Source organism: Erinaceus europaeus, chromosome 18 (genome assembly GCF_950295315.1).
Source record: "Erinaceus europaeus chromosome 18, mEriEur2.1, whole genome shotgun sequence".
NCBI lineage: Eukaryota > Metazoa > Chordata > Mammalia > Eulipotyphla > Erinaceidae > Erinaceus > Erinaceus europaeus.
This window is the reverse complement of record NC_080179.1, coordinates 63,199,211-63,218,504: the sequence shown is the minus strand read 5'-3', so window position 1 is coordinate 63,218,504 and position 19,294 is coordinate 63,199,211. Positions and strand designations below refer to the sequence as shown.

The 19,294-nt window shown below is 39.0% G+C and overlaps 1 protein-coding gene across 17 annotated transcripts in view; it reads left to right on the top strand.

Annotated features, from left to right (window-relative positions):
- GTDC1 (glycosyltransferase like domain containing 1) overlaps positions 1 to 19,294 on the top strand; it is a 450,095-nt gene that overhangs the window by 121,458 nt on the left and 309,343 nt on the right. For 16 of the 17 annotated variants that reach the window (XR_009545998.1, XR_009545999.1, XM_060178080.1 and 13 more), the window contains 2 exons: positions 7,738 to 7,803; positions 11,123 to 11,324. Coding sequence is in view for 15 of the 17 variants with exons in the window: in XM_060178080.1 (XP_060034063.1) it covers positions 11,146 to 11,324 (179 nt within the window). In the remaining 2 variants the exon portion in view is untranslated. Of the gene's footprint in view, positions 1 to 6,354; positions 6,619 to 7,737; positions 7,804 to 11,122; positions 11,325 to 19,294 lie in introns of all 17 variants that reach the window. The other variant, XM_060178078.1, reaches the window with a different exon arrangement.

Genomic DNA, 19,294 nt, shown 5'->3' with positions numbered 1-19,294 from the left:
TTTTTTTTTTGCTGTTGTGTAGTATTCCCTTGCTTATATTTACCATAACTTTCTTAGCCACTTACTTGTTAAACACCTGGGTTGCTTCCAAGTGTGGGCTATTATGAATTGTGCTGCTATGAATATAAGTATACAGAGATGTCTTTTTATAGATAATATACACACATATACATATCTGTCAGTTCATTTTTTTTTTTCTTTTCTTTTTTCTTTTTTACCAGACACTGCTCAACTGTGGCTTATGGTGGTGCCGGTGGCAGGGCTGGGGGAGGGGGGGTTCTGAACCTTGGACTTTGGAGCCTCAGGCACTAGAGTCTCTGCATAACTATTATGCTACCTACCTTCCACATGTCTGCCTGCCTGCCAGCCTGCCTGCCTGCCTATCTATATCTATGTATCTATCTATCTCTCTATCTCTATCTATCTATCTATCTATCTATCTATCTATCTATCTATCTATCTAATCTATCTATCTATCTTTTTGCCTTCAGGGTTATTGCTGGGTCTTGGTGCTGGCACTACAAATCCACTGCCCCAGGTGGACATTTTTTCCATTTTTATTGGATAGGGCAGAGAGAAATTGAGAAAGGAAGGGAAAATAGTGAGGGAGAGAGAAAGAAGGACACTTGCAGATCTCCTTCACCACTTACAAAGCAACCTCCCTGCAAATGGGGGCCAGGGCTCCAACTGGGATTCTTGAGCGGGTCCTTGTGCTTTGTACTACGTGCGCTTAACCCAGTGTATCACTGCCCGGCCCCTGATAATGTACATATTTATTAGCTTATAGTAATATTTTCTACATGCATAGAGATATATCATGGTGTATATTATTTGCATATCAACAACTACCACACACTGAAGTTTTAATTCCCAAGGTTAGGAAAATGGGGGCTTCTCTTCCTTATGGATGGTCCCATTCCTGCCTTATGGTGTAGTGGGGGTGGGAGGGGGAATAAATGACATTGAAACACTTGTCCTGAAGTCCTTGTTCTGTCCCTTTGCAGAGCCGATAATCTCTATTTCTTTCTCAGTAGTGGAAAAGTGGCTGGACAGTGAGGTCAGTAGCCTTCTCACCTAGGATTACATGTTGTGTTCTGGCTTCTCCAGTCTGGTGTCTGTGTTTGAGTGGGTCACACAGCACAAGCTACTGCCACTGAGCTGATTTACAGCTCATTTCAGGAAGGTAGAAGGCTGGGAGAAATGCCATCTTGAGAAAGCAAATTCATCATTCATCTTGTCAAACTTTTAGAAAATGAATAATTGTTAGTAGAAAGTATTTAAAAATGCCTTTTTTTCTTCCCTATTAAGTAAAAACCTACTTGCTAAATGTGGAAGGAGATCTCTAGATTGATGGTGAGGGATTTGGCTTCTCATCCTACTTCCAGCTCTGGTATTAAACTAGGGTGATGATAGATCAAACAGAATAAAAAACTGCAGGTGATTTTCAAAATTCATGGATCACACAACTATTCTCTTAGGCCATAAAACTTGCTTTGAGCTAGAATTTTTTTGCTTATGGTTCTTCTTTCTTTTCTTTAATCATTGTTACTTCTATTAGTGTGTTGAGATAAATATAACATTCACGTTAAAGTTTTACTGTGTTTTGATAAATTTGAATCCAGTGAACAGTAAGAAAAATGAATCAATATTTGAAAGAGAATATAATAAAGTCTGTTTAGATGTGTGCATTTATTGTTTAAGTTTAGACTTCGGTTGTAATGGAAAATTACCATCATATTTAGTGCTGCCCGGGACTTATTTGGGGGATCAAGACCTGTATTAAGTGAAAGCAGCATTGCTTTCAAAGTTCAAAGACAGAGAGCATTGGGGACCCAGTGCACACAGGTAAAGAAAGACTTAAGTTGCTGGTAAGACTGGTCCTCTGAAGGAGAGAGAAAGAAATTGCACTGGGCTAGCAAAATAATTCAGTTAGATCTGTGCTGCTTTGCCATGTGCGTGAACCCAGGTTCGAAGGTTCAAGTTTCTATGCTATGGTTGCTTTCTCTCAGCCTCCCTACTTCTCTTTATATTTAAACAAGAAAACGAGTAAATAAACAACTGAATAAATTGTACTTCTGTAACAACAACTGTCTTGCAAACCATAGCTTTTCCCAGTAAAGTCCAAAGGCAAAATCCGTTTCCCATCTCCTCCCGATTTTCAGTTGAACTCCTCAGATACCTGGCTTGTAATGTCCCTTATGTATCAGATTTTGGGATAATCTCCAGGAAAACAGCAACACGGTCTCTGCCTTCAAGATTTTCACAGCTTGATAGGGAAACAAGGCATGGACATAAAGGAAAAAAAGTGTAATGACACATTACAGTATAGGAAGGAAGTCATGTTTAAGAAGGCAAGGGAAAGGTTTCACAGAATTTAGTGATTCACCAATTTTAAGAGAAGGTTATCAGGTGAGGATGAAGAGAAGATTGACAGGTGTAAAGTGATCGGAGTATGAAATGACTGTATGAGTGTGAGAGCTGCTATTGCTGCAAAGAAGATTCTGGGGTAGCTGAGGAAGAAAGATTGAAGTGGGAAAAGGGAGAAAGACAAAGTGAAAAGAAAGACAAATCCAGAAAAAGGGGTATCTATAAACCATCCACATAGAGAGTTTTGGATTTTATTTTTAGGTGTTGGAGAGTTCTTCACGGCTTATCAGCATATCACTTGTGATCAGATTAGCATTTTGAAAAGATTATTGTGGCTGGTTTATTGAAAATTTTGTGATAAGAATCAGATTGCATGACAATATAAGGATTCAGTGGAAAGGGTAATACAATCTTTCAAAGGAGCAATGAGATTATTTTTCTGGTGTGAAATTTTCTATTGATTCACAAATATCCTCCCACATTGAAATGTATCAGCAAATTGAAAATAGTTTTGATAGTGAGTAGAACCAGTTCTCTGCAAGTTTTTAAAAATATTTATTTATTTCCTTTTTGTTGCCCTTAATGTTTTTATTGTTGTTGTAGTTATTATTTATGCTGTTATTGATGTCATCGTTGTTGGATAGGACAGAGAGAAATGGAGAGAGGAGGGGAAGACAGAGAGGAGAGAGAAAAAAGACACCTGCAGACCTGCTTCACTGCTTGTGAAGCTACCGCCCAACTCACTCTCTGCAAGTTTTATAGTTTAAAATTATTCCTACAATGAACAGGTATGGAAAATTGAAAGAGAGGGGCTAGGTGGTGGCGCACCTGGTTGAGCACACGTGTTACAGTGCACAAGGACCCAGGTTCGAGCCCCTGGTCCCCACCTGCAGGGGGAGAGTTTCACAAGTGGTGAAGCAGTGTTGTAGGTGTCTGTCTCTCTCCCTCTCTATCACCCCCTTCCCTCTCAATTTCTGACTGTCTCTGTCCAACAAATAAAAGATTAAAAAAAAAAAGAAAATTGAAAGAGAGTATTTTGTCAGTGAAATTAAGTCAGTAAATTTCACAGTTACAATTTTGGCATATAAAAGAGAATAAAATTATAGTATATGCACATTTAGTTACTTATGAACAGTTTGCATACTTGAAAATAAGTGAATGATGTCATAGTTTTGATACTTGTAAATGTTTCTTGATGGCGCATTTGCTTCAGTCACACTAGAGACTTTGTATTACTTTCAGATCATGCAATACATGACTAGACACATGTTGAGGGAGAATGTGACATACCAAACCAAGAAAGAATGAAAGTCTTCACTGCGGACAATTAAATCATCACAAATGCTTATAATCTGAAAAGAGTATGTACTTTAAAAATCTAACTCATAATTGAAAAAAACCCTAGATTAATGATGAGAGAATTGAAAATGGATCTGAAAAAATAGATTTAAAAGGGGCTGGGTGGGTGGTGGCACACCTGGTTGAGCGCACATGTTACAGTGCGCAAGGACCCAGGTTTGAGCCCCCAGTCCCCACCTGCAGAGGGAAAGCTTCACAAGTGGTGAAGCAGGACTGCAGGTGTCTCTCTGTCTCCCCATTCCTCTCAATTTCTGGCTGTCTAGATTCAATAAAAATAAAGATAATAATATTATTTTTAAAAAAGTTAAAAAAAATTTAAATCGTCTCAGCAAAAGAATCTGGGCAAGGGGCAAGATGAGTTGGGGGCGGGGGGGTGTAGCACGTACCCAAGGCATGTTGGTGAAAAGAGACTTGGGTTGATGGTAGAAGTGGTGTCAGACACCTTACCACTAGGACGTGAGAAACTGCTCATGTACCCACCACTGGCCAGTGCACAATTATTTCCCCAATGATATGATTTGGAGGAAAAAAAATTGTCTCACAAACACCATGATATTTTACCAAGTCTTGGTTTGAGGTATAAATGTGAACTTCTTAGTTACTGCATTTAGGGAACAAAAGTCAGAGTTGAAGAAATGAGAATAGGGTGGTGGTATACCTAAATAAGTACACATGGTACCATGCACACAGACCCAGGTTCAAGCCCTCAGTCCCCACCTGCAGGGGAAAGCTTCACAAGCTGTGAAGCAATGCTGCAGGTGTCTCTGTCTCTCCTCCCTCTGTTCCTCTTCCCTGTCAATTTCTCTCTGTCCTATAAAATTAAATAAACTTAAAAAAAAAGACTATCTGTAGCCTTGTGGAGAATAAAATATTAGCATGCTACATCTCTTCTCAGTGTTAATCCAAGATTTAAAAAAATTATTGTAGTTTAAGTATTCTTTGCTCTAATGACATACAAGTTTTACACACACACACACACACACACACACACACACACACACACACGTATATGATACAAGTTTTTACTAATGTCAGGTTTTACATCTCATAACTCAATAATGGAATGGTAATCAGTTTCTATTATGCTGTATCTACAGTTCAAACAAGCACTCATGAATCTGTATCTTTCCTTAGTACTAGCTATCCATTTCTTCTTTGCTATTATGTAGAATATCATCAGTACCTATAATCATTACTACTGCGAGATTACTGTCCTTCATTTAATGGTACTTATTTCAATCTCCAGAGAAATTACACTGACAGTTTTAAGGGTTAGGTTGAGTTTACCCTTAAAAAATGATTGCAGGATGTTTGTCTTTTTTTCCCCCCTCATATAACTAAATGTAGTATATTTTGTCAAAACTTTTTTTTTCTCTACATGTATTTTAATGTGTATCTCCTCATTCATAGGTTTTGTTTGGGGTATTGAAGGTGACATGTTCCAATGGAGAAATATTTTCATGCTTTTTTAAAAATTTACTTATTTATTTTACTGTTTAATGAGATTTCAGGTATATTTTAGTATTGGGGTTTCCCTGATGAATCATTAAAGTAAGTGAGTGGGCTGAAAGGTAGTACCAACTTTTCTCAGTACCATTCTATTTTATTCTGCTCAGCTTTGGGTTGCTTTTTAACTTGAATCTGGGTGTGTCGGAATTGGTGGGTGGAGGTGTAGAGGGAAGGGGTCAGTAAGGAAATGCCAGGTTAACCTCTGATGACCTATTGGGAAATCCGATTCATATTTTATTTTCCCCAACTTGAAACATTTAGCCTTCTATATTCACGGTCTTTTCACTCAACCAAGAGTTTGAACTTTCCAATTATTTTATATAGACCCGAAGAGAAAATGTATTCTCAGTAACAATTGAAGTGCAAGGTATAAAGCCACATGAGGATGGACCTGTGGAACCTGTTTCTCATGTGTGTGGGATTCAAACTGTTAAAACCATCATTACTGAAACCATACCTTCCTACAGCTAACAGCAGAAAGGTGTCTGTGGAATATATTAATACCACAATTCCTCTGATTTCAAATTATTACTAACATTTAGTTGGAAATTTATTTGAATATTGTAGGTAACAGATTGACACAATCAGTAGCTAATTATAGTTTTCTAATATGACTTAGGTTTAGTTTTTTTTTCTTAAAAAAAAAACAACCACATGATATACCTGTATTTAGCACATCTTCAGTAAATCAATAGCATATTGCAAACTTCCTGTATCTAAACTGTTAAAAAAAAAAAAGACCTCAACTACCAGTGCACTTGTAACTGCAAGAGGAGGTAGACAAAAAATGTAGTTCACCTTGAAAATGATAGTAGATCAGGGAGGAAAGAAATTGGGTCAGTCTTAAAATAAATGCAGGTACAATGTCAAAAAGTTTTAAATGAAGACTGAAAAATGTTCACAGCAGTTGCTGCTCAGGACTTGTTCTTGGCTGTCGTAGTGTATTTTTGAAAATTGTGATGATGGTTACAACTATATTTTGTTTCATTTTTGTCACAATGTCTATATAAGTAATGTTTTTCATTTGATGTGGCCCCGTGTAAAAATAACATACGCGTATATCCTTATTTTATTTTATTTTATTATTTTATTTTATTTTATTTTATTTTTTGCCTCCAGGATTATCACTCGGGCTCGGGACCTACGCTACTGAATCCATTGCTCCTGGAGGCCATTTTTTCCATTGTTGTTGTTGCTGTTGCTGCTGTTGTTATTATTGCATAGGACAGAAAGAAATTGAGAGAGGAGGGGAAGAGAAACACACCTGCAGACCTGGTTCATCGCTTGTGAAGCGACCCCCCTACAGGTGGGGAACCGGGGGCTCAAACCGGAATCCTGTGCGTTTAACATGGTGCACTACTGCTGGTCGGCCCCCATAAACATGTAATTCTTACAGAGATCATTTTGACCTCTGGTGATCTTCAATGGAATTTGTAATGGTTTAAAATTTCTATGTCATTTCTATCACTTTCACTCTTTTTTTTTTTTGTCGCCTATTTAGTGCTTAGCATTTAGCTATATATCATTAAATTATAGTATTGTAATGAATTAAACTTGCATAACACTTTAATAATATAATAGATTCTAATTCCTTGGTGTCACTGGGGAGTAAAATATTCTAAAAAGACAAGTTTTAAAATAAAAGTTTACTTGCTTAAGTGGAATAATCTTAAAGTTGGTTAAAAAAAAAACAAGAACTATGGCGCATTGTAATACTCTTTTAGGGGAACAATAATGGATTGGCCATTATGTCATAAAATATCCTAGTATCATGCAGAAGGGACATGGACTTTCTGATTGCCTTGTGTACCAACATAAGGTTTTGTTGTGGGTTGCCTTTTAAAATGCCACACTACTAATTCTGATATACTCATTCCCATTTAAATATTTCAGGGTTTAAGATCTGTCGTGGTATATGTTCGAACATGTTAGCAGATTCCTAAACTCTGAGATGTCCCTATGGCATCTGGCTGTGTGTGAGCTCACTGGCTGGCCATCTTTTTTGGCAAATTTGCTGGTCAGAACCTCTTGTCCTAAGGGAGACCAACACTGTCCTTTCTCTGAATAAAGCATTTAGAGCTTCAAGGCTCTGTTGTATTGTTCCCAACTTCTCATATCCTGGTAGTCACTGCTTAGGTTGCAAAACTGCCTGCATTTACTCAGTTTGCTAGCATATATGGTGTCAGGGTGACCACCTGCAGTTTATGAGATTATTTCTGTAGTGGGCAAGTTAATATACTTCCTTTATCTTTTAGCAAGTTCAACCATAACAGAAAAAAAAAAAAAAAGAAAGAAAAGAAAAAGGCCTCCCTAACTCCCCACCCCCACCCACCTCATGCTTATTTACTTCAAGAAGTGTTTTCTGCAGCAAAACTCAAGCACAGTGAAAATATTTTGAACTGTTCTTTAATGTGCTGTAATGACATTTGGTTCAAATCTTATATGTAAAAACCAGCCCCCTCCCTCTTTGCTCCCACCTAATGGAAATCATCTTTCTTCCAGGTTGTGCTTTTAGAAGACTCTGGGGAAGAACATACTTTCTTCTTGCTACACAAGTTGCAATACGAAGTAAGTGGAGGAACTGGCAGGATATGTCTGTCTCCACAAAACAAGCAGAACAAATTTCCATGAATCAAAGCCACTAAGTATAGTTTTTAGAGATGGTAGGACATAGTTACTCTCCCTAGAAAAACACCCCAAATACGGGGCACACCCATTGGCCACCAGAAAAATGCTCAAGTAAACAGCTAGTTCAAACCTGTACATTTCACTTTTCTTACTGAGCTATTAAAGGGGTGGGAATCTACTATAGTTATAATCCTCCCCTCCCACCTTTCTATTTATCGACCTCCCACATGCTTGGTATTCAGTTCTGCTTACTGAGCGCCTTGAATGTACAGCAGCACCTACACAAGCTGCCACCACAGTGGCTGATAGTTTGCAGATAACTCATGATTCAGGCCCATAAGATACAGCTGTAAATATGTGACATGGTATTTGCTCTAGATTAATCATGGAAAAGAACAGAGAAATGAAAAATTGAAAGCACTTTTAGTCTTAATATTGATGTTGCTTTCTTTGAGGTTGTATGAGTGAAATATTCTTCAGAGTGGTTTATATCATATTCCATCACTTGGGGAACATTATAGATCATTTTGATAAGCCTAGTTGGTAGACCTTTTAAGGTTATACAGGCCACATACACCATTGTGTAAGGGGAAATAAAGCAAGATAGTAGTAGCTCTCTATGATCAAATAAGCACATTAGACTTCTTTTTACTCCATCTCTCTCGAAACTTGTGGTATGATTTTCAAGATGGCCATTTATTGTTGGTTCAGATACTGTCTAGATGTTTCCATCAATTGAAGGATTATTGAATGCCATTTTATTAAACTCGGGAAGATATTTTCTTTTTTAAAAATATTTATTTATTTTTGCTTTTGTTGCCCTTGTTGTTTTATTGTTGTAGTTATTGATGTTGTTATTGTTGGATAGGACAGAGAGAAATGGAGAGAGGAGGGGGAGACAGAGAAGGGGAGCGATAGATAGGCACCTGCAGACCTGCTTCACCACCTGTGAAGCGACTCCCTTACAGGCGGGGAGCTGGGGACTTGAACCAGGATCTTTAAGGTGGTCCTTGCACTTTGCACCACATGCGCTTAACCCGCTGTGCTACCACCGGACTCCCAGGAGGATATGTTCTAACCATCAATCCCTGTATTGTGAGAGGTGAAGTCTCCAACTGGCCTGGGGGAAACCACCCCCCCAAAACAAAATCAAAACAAACAAACAAACAAACAACAAAAGAAAGAACTGCAGCTCAATCTCTGAGCATCCTTCTCACCTATAAGACCTTTGGGTCTTGGGAGTCCGGCAGTAATGCAGCAGGTTAAGTGCACGTGGCGCTAAACACAGGTCCTGCATAAGGATCCCGGTTCAAGCCCCCGGCTCCCCACCTGCAGGGGAGTCACTTCACAAGTGGTGAAGCAGGTTTGCAGGTGTCTGTCTTTCTCTCCCCCTCTCTGTCTTCCCTTCCTCTCTCCATTTCTCTCTGTCCTATCCAACAACGACAACAACATCAATAATAACTACAACAATAAGACAACAAGGGGCAACAGAAGGAAATAAATAAAGAAAAGAAAAAAATCCAAAAAAATTATTTATTAAAAAAAAAGACCTTTGGGTCTCTCAGTTTCATAATTTCAGTATAAGCTACTGATGGGGAATGGACAACATCTACTGCATTTCAAATGTACATATTATCTACCTTTCCTACCTGTCATTGATGGGGTGCTAATGGAAATTCCAAGTTTAAAATGCTAGAGGATATGAAGGTAACCTTTCTCCTTGAGTACAGGGAAACAACGATTTAAATACCTTGTTTCTTTTTTTTTAATATTTATTTTATTTATTCCCTTTTGTTGCCCTTGTTGTTTTATTGTTGTAGTTATTATTGTTGTTGTCATTGTTGGATAGGACAGAGAGAAATGGAGAGAGGAGGGGAAGACAGAGAGGAGGAGAGAAAGATAGACACCTGCAGACCTGCTTCACCGCCTATGAAGCGACTCCCCTGCAGGTGGGGAGCCAGGGTTCGAACCGGGATCCTTATGCCGGTCCTTGTGCTTTGTGCCACCTGCGCTTAACCCGCTGTGCTACAGCCCGACTCCCCAAATACCTTGTTTCTGTTTGTAAGCTACCTTGCTTCAATTTTGCCATTGTAACACACCTCTGAAGTTAGTAATATTATCCTCACTAAACTTTCTTTTTTTTTTCTAATTATCTTTATTTATTTATTTATTGGATAGAGACAGCCAGAAATTGAGAGGGGAGAGGGTGATAGAGAGGGAGAGAAACAGAGAGACACCTGCAGCCCTGCATAACCGCTTGTAAAGCTTCCCCCCTGCAGGTGGGGACCGGGGGCTCGAATCTGGGTCCTTGCACAGTGTAACGTGTGCTCAACCAGATTCACCATCTCCCCCCCCACTAAAATTTCTTTTAAAATGCATTTTATTAGACTGTGAACAATCGAGAAAGGAGGGAGAGATAGACAGAGAGACAGAGACAGAGAGACATTTGCAGTACTCATGAAGCATCAGGGACCAGAGCCTTGAACACAGGTCCTTGTGCAATATAATGTGTGCGCTTAACCGGGTTCACCACCGCCCAGCTGCTGTCCCTATTTTTGAAAAGATCAAACTGAGTCATGTAAAGGTAGCCAATGTGTCTAGGACCTTACAATGAGAAAGTGCTGCTTTATTTCTTTCAAGTTGTTGTTTTAAAGAAAGGATGTAGAAACCTGGCTGGTTCAGAAGGATACCACTTCACCTCTACTTTTTTTGATGTTGCTTTTGGGGCTGGGATATTGACAATAGTGAGGAAGTGGCCACGACAAATAGCCCTGCTTTACCACTTGGGAAGCTTCCCTCCTTGCAGGTAGGGACTGGGGGCTTGAACCTAGGCTCTTGCACATGGTAATGCAGTACGCTCAACCAGGTGCACCACCACCCTGGCCCCTGTATTTGTTTTTAGAGTGTAATATTTATTTATTTATTCCCTTTTGTTGCCCTGGTTGTTTTATTGTTGGAGTTATTAATGTTGTCATCATTGGTGGATAGGACAGAGAGAAATGGAGAGAGGAGGGGAAGACAGAGAGGGAGAGAGAAAGATAGACACCTGCAGACCTGCTTCACCGCCTGTGAAGAGACTCCCCTGCAGGTGGGGAGCCGGGGGCTCGAACTGGGATCCTTAAAGCCGGTCCTTGTGCTTTGCGCCACCTGTGCTTAACCCGCTGCGCCACAGCCCAACTCCTAGTTATTTTTAAAATATCTCTTACATTCACACATTGACATGTTTGAAGAAAAAAAAATTATTTTTGCTCTGTTCTAGAATTGCTGAAGGTTGAAGGGCCAATGAGTGTTCTTATTATTGAAGCTTTCTATGGAGGGTCCCATAAACAGCTGGTGGATCTGCTCCAAGAAGAGTTAGAAGATTGTGTCCTTTACACCCTTCCTGCCAAGAAATGGCACTGGAGAGCTCGGACATCAGCTTTGTACTTCTCTCAGAATATTCCACTTAGTGAACGTTACAGGTAATCAGAACTTTGGCTGCATCTTCAGCTTGATTTTAATGTATCTCTTGTATGGATGATGTTTTTTCTTTTTCTCTCTTTCTTTCTGTTTTTTTAAATAGTTTATTTATTCATGAGAAAGATAGGAGGAGAGAAAGAGCCAGACATTAGTCTGGTACATGTGCTGCCAAGGATTGAACTTGGGACCTCATGGTTGAGAATCTAATGCTTTATCTACTGTGTCACCTCCCTAACCACTGGATGCAGTTTTTTTTTTTTCTTCATTGACAATCTGAGATTTTTTTCCCCCAAGTATGGAATAGGTCAATATGATTATAGCAGGCACTTCTTCAGAAATAGAAGAGTAGCAGAGTACATCTATTATTATTATTTAAAATATATGTTTTAAATTTATTCATTTATTTACTTAGAACAAAGAGATAGATAGAGAGACCAAAGCACTGATCACCTCTGGCTGATGGTAGTTCTGGGGATTGAACCTGAAACTCAAGAGCCTTAGTTAGGCATAAAAGTCTTTTGCATAACCACTATGCTGTCTCCCCAGCCTAGTAGAGTACAGATTTCTGCAGTGGCACCTGTAACCTTTCACTTTCAGTCATTTAAACCGTGCTCCTGTTAACACAATCAGACTTCACTCAAAGGCATATCTCACCAGCTAAAATTATGGTTATATTTGACTAAAGGTAACTTACCTGTTCTTTGCCAGAACATTTAAAAAGTGCTTTTTTAGAAAAATAGAAGTAGCCCGACTTATTCTTAGAAAATTTGATGATTGACTCCTAGATTCATGTCTGAGAATAACATCTGATCAATATGATCCCCTCGCAGACTTTTTTTCCTCCTCCAGGGTTATCACTGGTGCTTCTTGCCTGCTTTATGAATCCACTGCTTCTGGAGGCCATTTCCCTCATTTTTGTTGCTGTTGTTTTTGTTGGATAGGACAGAGAGCAATTGAGAGAGGGAGGGAAAACAGAGAGGGTGAGAGAAAGATAGACACCTGCAGACCTGCTTCACTGCTATGAGGTGACCCCCCTGCATGTGGGAGAGCTGGGGGCTGGGATCCTTATGCCGGTCCTTGTGCTTCACACTGTGTGTGCTTAACCTGCTGTGCTACAGCCCAGCCCCCTCCCATGAAGACTTTTAATGATATAAAATGTTTTGCTGTCAGTTACTTACTATATTTGTGCCTTTGATAAGAGAAATCATCAGGTTTTACAAAATAAAATGACTAAGCGCCATTATTACCTACTATGCAAATTACAAGTAGTATGAATGTGTCTGATGAGAAAGATCTTCATTATAGGTACACATTTTTTCCCCTCAGTTTCTGTACATGTGGCCATTATTATTTTGTGCTTCTCCAGAAAATATGTTATTACTAAGGGAGTAAGTGGTCGTCTGGGAGGTGGCACAGTGGGTGGGGTGTTGGTCTCTCAAGCTTGAGGTCCCGAGTTCAATCCCCTGCAGCGCATGTACCAGAGTGATGTCTGGTTCTTTCTCTCCTATCCCTCTCATTAATAAATAAATAAAATATTTAAAAAGGAGAATAAGTGTTTCAACCTAATTAGTCAGTTTGATTGTGCTTTATCTTGACAGCTAATGAAATATATCATAATTCACATTAGAGCTGCTCAGTTTTATTATAGATTACAAAAACTCAACAAATTATTTTTCTCAAAAGTAGGCAGCAGTCATAATTCTTAGGTTACATTAAAGCTTTGCCTTTGGACAGACATTTCACAAATGTGGAAAACAGTTTCTGAGGATGGACCTTCAACTTTGTGTACTGAGATATATAAGTCATTGTCCAAGGAGCAAGCATTTTACACTTTATGAAAATAGGCCTTAGACTTGTTATCAAATAGTCTCTTTCATTTTTCTTTCTTTGGTATCTTCACTGACTGGACTGGATTACTATTACTTGAAATAATTTTTGTACTCTCAGTTGCTTACAGTTAGATTTTTATTTCCATCTGAGTGAACTACTGTGGCAGATATCAGTATCACTTTCTTCATTGCCCTTCAGTCTTGTTAGCATAACCATGTTTTTCCAGAGGTGGCTAGCTTTTTAACAACTAAAGGATCCCATCTAAGCTTTAGCCTTTTTTTTTTTTTTTGTACTTTTCTTTCTACTTCTTTGTCGCTGCTTTCATGAAGTAAAATATTCTAGTAGCAGAGGGGAAAAAAGTTTTTCTTGCTGTAGACTTTGTTGTTAATTCTCACCACAAACTGCTAGAACCAGAGTGTATCATTAGGGGCATACACTGTGAATGTCTGCTTCCAAAGAGTTAAGAATGGCAGTAGCTCTTAAAGTCTGTGTTTTTCATATCCCTTCTGGCATATTTAAGAAATAAAATAACATATCTTATGTAAGATTCTATATAATGTGCCTTCTCCCTAACAGTTCATATTGATACAAACTATTATTTCTAACAGACTTTGCACCTTCTAGACCTCTAGGGTAAATCTCATGTGTAGTTACCTTTTGAAATTTAACAACTACATTTTAAAAGACAAACTAGGTATTTATTTACACTTTCACAGAAAGCAGAAAAATCATTATTTTTAAGGAAAGAAAAAAAACCCACAAGCATTCCCATACTAATGCAAAAATGTACTATTATGTAGACGAGCTCTGGCAGTAGTGTAAGGACCTTGATAATTTTCCTTTTGTAGGTAGCATTTTTTTCTTTTTTGTTTGCAGCATAGTCAAAACTGTGAATCTAGGGGCTGGGTGGTGGTGCACCTGGTTGAGTGCATGTGTTACAATGCACAAGGACCTGGGTTTGAGCCCCCAGTCCCCACCTGCAGGGGGCAAGCTTCATGAGCAGTGAAGCAGGGCTGCAGATGTCTCTCTCCCTCTCTGCCTCTCTGTCATTCCCTTTGCTCTCGATATCTGACTGTCTCTATCCAATAAATAAATAAACATAATAAATAAATAGAAAAGAAATTACAGATATAGATAGATATAGATATAGATCCTTGCACCGTCCTTGCGCTTCGTGCCACGTGCACTTAACCCACTGGGCTACCACCCGACCCCCTTTATTTAGTTTTGAGAATATCTTTATCATGTTTAGTCAGTTTTCATAGTACAGAAAAAAAATCTTTTAGAATATGAAAAGTCTTTTCACTGAACTTCCACTGCCAACATTTATGCATAGGCTTAATTGAAACAGTTTTTATGCTTCTATAAAGGACTTTACCAGTGAAACTATCATCTTGGAGCTATGGGTATATGTGTAGGTATTAGTCTCTGACTTACTATTTTGGGAACATTAAGACTATGAAGCAAATACTCTATTACTCTTATTTTATTATTACTGTTATTATTATTATTTTCCACTTAGGAAGTTTTCATACTTGCCTGTTTTCTTAGGATCAGATTTGGCTTCCTAGTCACTTGTGTCTGTTCTGGTTGTGCCCAGCACATCATCCTGTCTAGTAAGTGACTAATTTCTGTCCACTTCTCTCCTATTTCTATTTCCCTGTGGTTCATTCACATGATGGGCTTGTTGTTCTTCTGACTGCAAGTCACAGAGACAACTGCAGGCAGCAGGTGGGAGCTCAGGCAGGCTCAGTGCTCTCTTCCAGTCTCTTGTCTTTCCAATCGCTTTAATGACCCTTCCGTCTCTTGTCTTTCCAATCACTATACACCTCTGCTTTGTGGATTTCTCCCTGTGAATAGTCTTTCCTCTAATTTCCCATACTTCATGGTCTCAAACTTATAGTATGTAATGTAGTGTAATTACAATTTACCCCCTCAATAAATTATTATTACTATTAAATTTTTTGACATCTTATTGGTGGGGCTAATGGTTTACAGTACAGTTTTTGATAGGGGTACCATTCTTCATCTGTAAAAACATTTTTTTACATTCATTGCTTTTATTGGACTAATTAATAGCTTAAAGGAACCAGGATCTAATGAGTAGCTATTTCTATCCTTTTTAAACATTATCCTTATTTATTGGGTAGAGACAGCCAGAAATGGAGAGGGAAGGGGGAGACAGAAAGAGGAGAGAGACAGAGAGACACCTGCAGCACTGCTTGACCACTCTTAAAGATTTCCCCCTGCAGGTCGGGTGCAAAAAATTTTTACTCCTGCTTAAGTCCTTTATTTTTTTTGGCAAAATACCTTTTTTTCTTTCTTTTTTTAAAAAATTTTTATTTATAGAAAGGAAACATTGACTAAACCATAGGATAAAAGGGGTACTACTCCACATAGTTCCTACCACCAGAACTCTGTATCCCATCTTCTCCCCTAATAGCTTTCTGATTCTTTAACCCTCTGAGAGTATGAACCCAAGGTCATTGTGGGATGCAGAAGGTGGAAGGTCTGGCTTCTGTAATTGCTTCCCCACTGAACATGGGTGTTGATAGGTCAATCCATATTTCCAGCCTGCCTCTCTCTTTCTCTTTCTTTCTGGGGAAGGGCTCTGGGAATCAGAGCTCCAGGACACATTGGTGGGCTTGTCTGTCCAGGGAAGTCTGTTTGGCATCATGCTAGCATCTGGCACCTGGTGGTTGAAAAGAGAGTTAACATACAAAGCCAAACAAATTATTGACCAATCAGGGACCTAATGGCTGTAATAGTGCAGACTAAGAGTTGGGGGAGGGTCCTCCATTTTGTAGATAGCTAGTAGGCCTATTTTAGTTAGAGTCCAAAGGGACCGTGGCTATACTAGTTTTTTTTTTTTTCCCCCTGAGCCTGCAACCTGATATGCAGGTGGATCCAAGTTATTGTCTGGGGAGATGATGTCATGGCTGGAAAAAGGACCAGAAAGCTGGATCAGGGAAGAGAGTAGCTTCCTAATATGGGAAAGGGTATAAATATTGTTGACTGTAAACCCCATCGATTTGATATGATCTGGGGTCCATATTCAGTTTAGGTGCCTATGTGACCTCTGCATCCCTCTAGATCTGAGCTCACATTCTGTGGTCATGAGTAGGAACATTCCAAGCAACCCCAATATTGACCCATCTTCCTCAGGTGTAGCATAGAGTATGTTGTCCATCTTCCCTTCAGAGGATGGGACATTCTCTACCATTGTTGATCCAAGTTGAGGGCAAGATCCTATGGGAGCCCACAAAGGGGTCTGTTGTGATGTTCCTGATAGAAATGACTGGTAACAATAGAGAGAGTGATTTATTTGAGGTTTAGGCCCTTCATGTCTGTTTGGGAATCTCAGGACTCCCTGATTAGAGCCCCAGCTGATGGTTTGGCCTGATAGTGACTAAAAAGTCATTGTTAAAGTATGCCAGTCTCTTGCCCTTATTCAGCTTTTTCAGTCCTTGCTTTAATAAGGTTAGCTTTGGAGTGAGTGAGAGAACTAATAGGAAGTAGGTAAGGAGGATATCTAAGTAGACACCATTTCGTTATGAACTTTATACTGACTCACTACAGACTGTTTTGTATTTTTGCTTTCAGGTATATATTTTTCCCTAATTTATGGATACATGTGAACATATGCTCTATCTTAAGGGGACCTGGTCTATAACTAGGCTTTGGGATTTTGTTAGAAAGTGAACCTCCTGGAATGGAATTAGAGAATACTATAAAAGGAAAAGTCTCATTGGAGTAATGAGGGTGAAGGATTAATGCAAGCAAGTGAGCTCCACCCTAGAGGTTCTAGGGCTGGGGGAAATACAGGCTCTATAGAGGAAGCAGGAGGTTCCTGCTGCTTTAGGATTTAAGAAGATAATAGATAGTTATTGCTATAATCACATTATTTGGTTATTGGGTTAACTTTCAACTATCACTTTGTTAGGATTTGCTGTATCATGCACACCATCACCATAATTTATATCCTTTGACATTATTTGTATATAGCTGTGCCACCAGTTGCTTTTGTTCTCCCTGGTCTAAGCTTTTAAAAGAGTCAGCATATCAAAGACTCAGCCTATGTATTAGAAAGACTCAGTCTGTGCTTTAAAAAGTTTGAGACAGTCAATCAAGTTTTCCCCTCTCATATTAATTAGTGATATATATGACTACAAATTAATAGGAGTGTACGTAAACACCATTCCCACCACCACAAGACTGTGCCCCATCCTATGCCCTCTCTACCCTCCCCCCACCACCCTGTGAAGCCGAACATCCATCTTCACCCCCACCCCAGAGTTTTTACTTTGGTGCCCTACTCCATATTTAGTCAAATCCTGCTTTTAGTTTTTCTTTCTGTCATTCTTTCTCAACTTTTGTTGATGAGTGGGATCTTCCCATACTCATCTTTATCTTTCTGACTTAGGTCACTTAGCTGACTTATCTGACTTAGCTCCATCCAAGATGGGTCAGAGAAGGTGGGTTCATTGTTCTTAATAGCTGCGTAGTATTCCATTGTGTATATATATACCACAACTTTCTCAGCCACTTATCTGTTGCTGGGCACCTTGGTTCCTTCCAGGTTTTAACTATTACTAATTGTGCTGCTATGAATATAGTTGGACACATTTCTTTTTGGGTGGGTGTTATGGAGTCCTTGGGATATATCCCTAGGAGTGGAATTACTGGGTCATATGGAAGGTCCATGTCTAGCCTTGTGAGAGTTTTCCAGACTGCTCTCCCCAGAGACTGGACCAATTTACATTCCCACCAGCAGTGCAGAAGGCTTCCTCTGTCCCCACAGCCTCTCCAGCATTTGTTGCTGCTGTCCTTTTTGATGTATGCCATTCTTACAGGAGTGAGGTGGTATCTCAATGTTGTCTTTATTTGCATTTCTCTGACAATCAGCGACCTGGAGCAATTTTTCATTTGTTTGTTAGCCTTTCGCATCTATTCTGCAGTGAATGTTCTTTTCACATCCTCTGCCCATGTTTGGATGAGGTCATTTGCTTTTTTGTTGCTAAGTTTGCTGAGCTCTTTGTATATTTTGGTTATTAGTCTCTTGTCTGATGAATGTGAAGATCTTCTCCCATTCTGTGAGGAATACCCTCTTTTTCTAATACTAATGATGGAATTATCAAATCTGTATTAAATAAGAAACTGCTTCAAAATTACTTCTAATGACAGATGTAGAGTCAAAAATCATCAAGAAAATTACATAATTAGGGAGTTTATACTTATTAAATTGTTATATTTTAGGCTACAAATAGCAGAGTATTTCTCTTTTTTGTTTCTGAGACTGAACGATTACAATCAAAGAAACATCATTTTCATCGTCACATTAACTTCAGGTTGCAAATCAATTTCCAAGGTTTATTTATAAGGTTATTTTTCTCAATCATTCTCACAATAAAAATGACATTTATGAGTAGAATGAATTTATAAAGTCCTTTTAAAAAAATACTTTTATTATTGGATAGAGACAGAGAAATGGAGAGAGGAGGAGGAGGTAAAGATGGAGAGAAAGAGAGACACCTGCAGCCCAGCTTCACTTCTTGTGAAGCTTTCCCCCTGCAGGTGGGGACCAGGGGCTTGAACCCAGGTCCTTGTGCACTGTAATTTGAGTGCTTAACCAGGTGCCCACCGCCTGGTCTGATAAAGTCCTTTTTTTTTTTTTTTATCACCATCATGTACCAAGACTTCAAAACCTTTGCTTCCCCTGCTTCTGCTTCTCCAGCGTCCATTGCTTAGGTGCAATGTACTTCACCCAGTCCAAATTTTGTTTTGTGTTTTCCCTTTTTGTCCTTATTAGGAGAAATTGTGAGTGATTGAAATGTGTAGTGAGATAGGGCTTGAGGATGGGATTTTTCCTAGTGCTTCCCGCTTTCAAGATGTTTTCTCATCATCATTATTTACTAAGAGTTTTTATATTAAGTAGCAAAGCCTATGATAGTAGTGTTTTTAGAAAATATTTATTCATTTTCCCTTTTACTTTTGCCCTTGTTTTATTGTTGTAGTTATTATCGTTATTGTTATTGATGTCTTCATTGTTGGATAGGACAGAGAGAAATGTAGAGAGGAAGGGGAGACAGAGATGGGGAGAGAAAAATAGATACCTGCAGACCTTCTTCAATGCTTGCGAAGT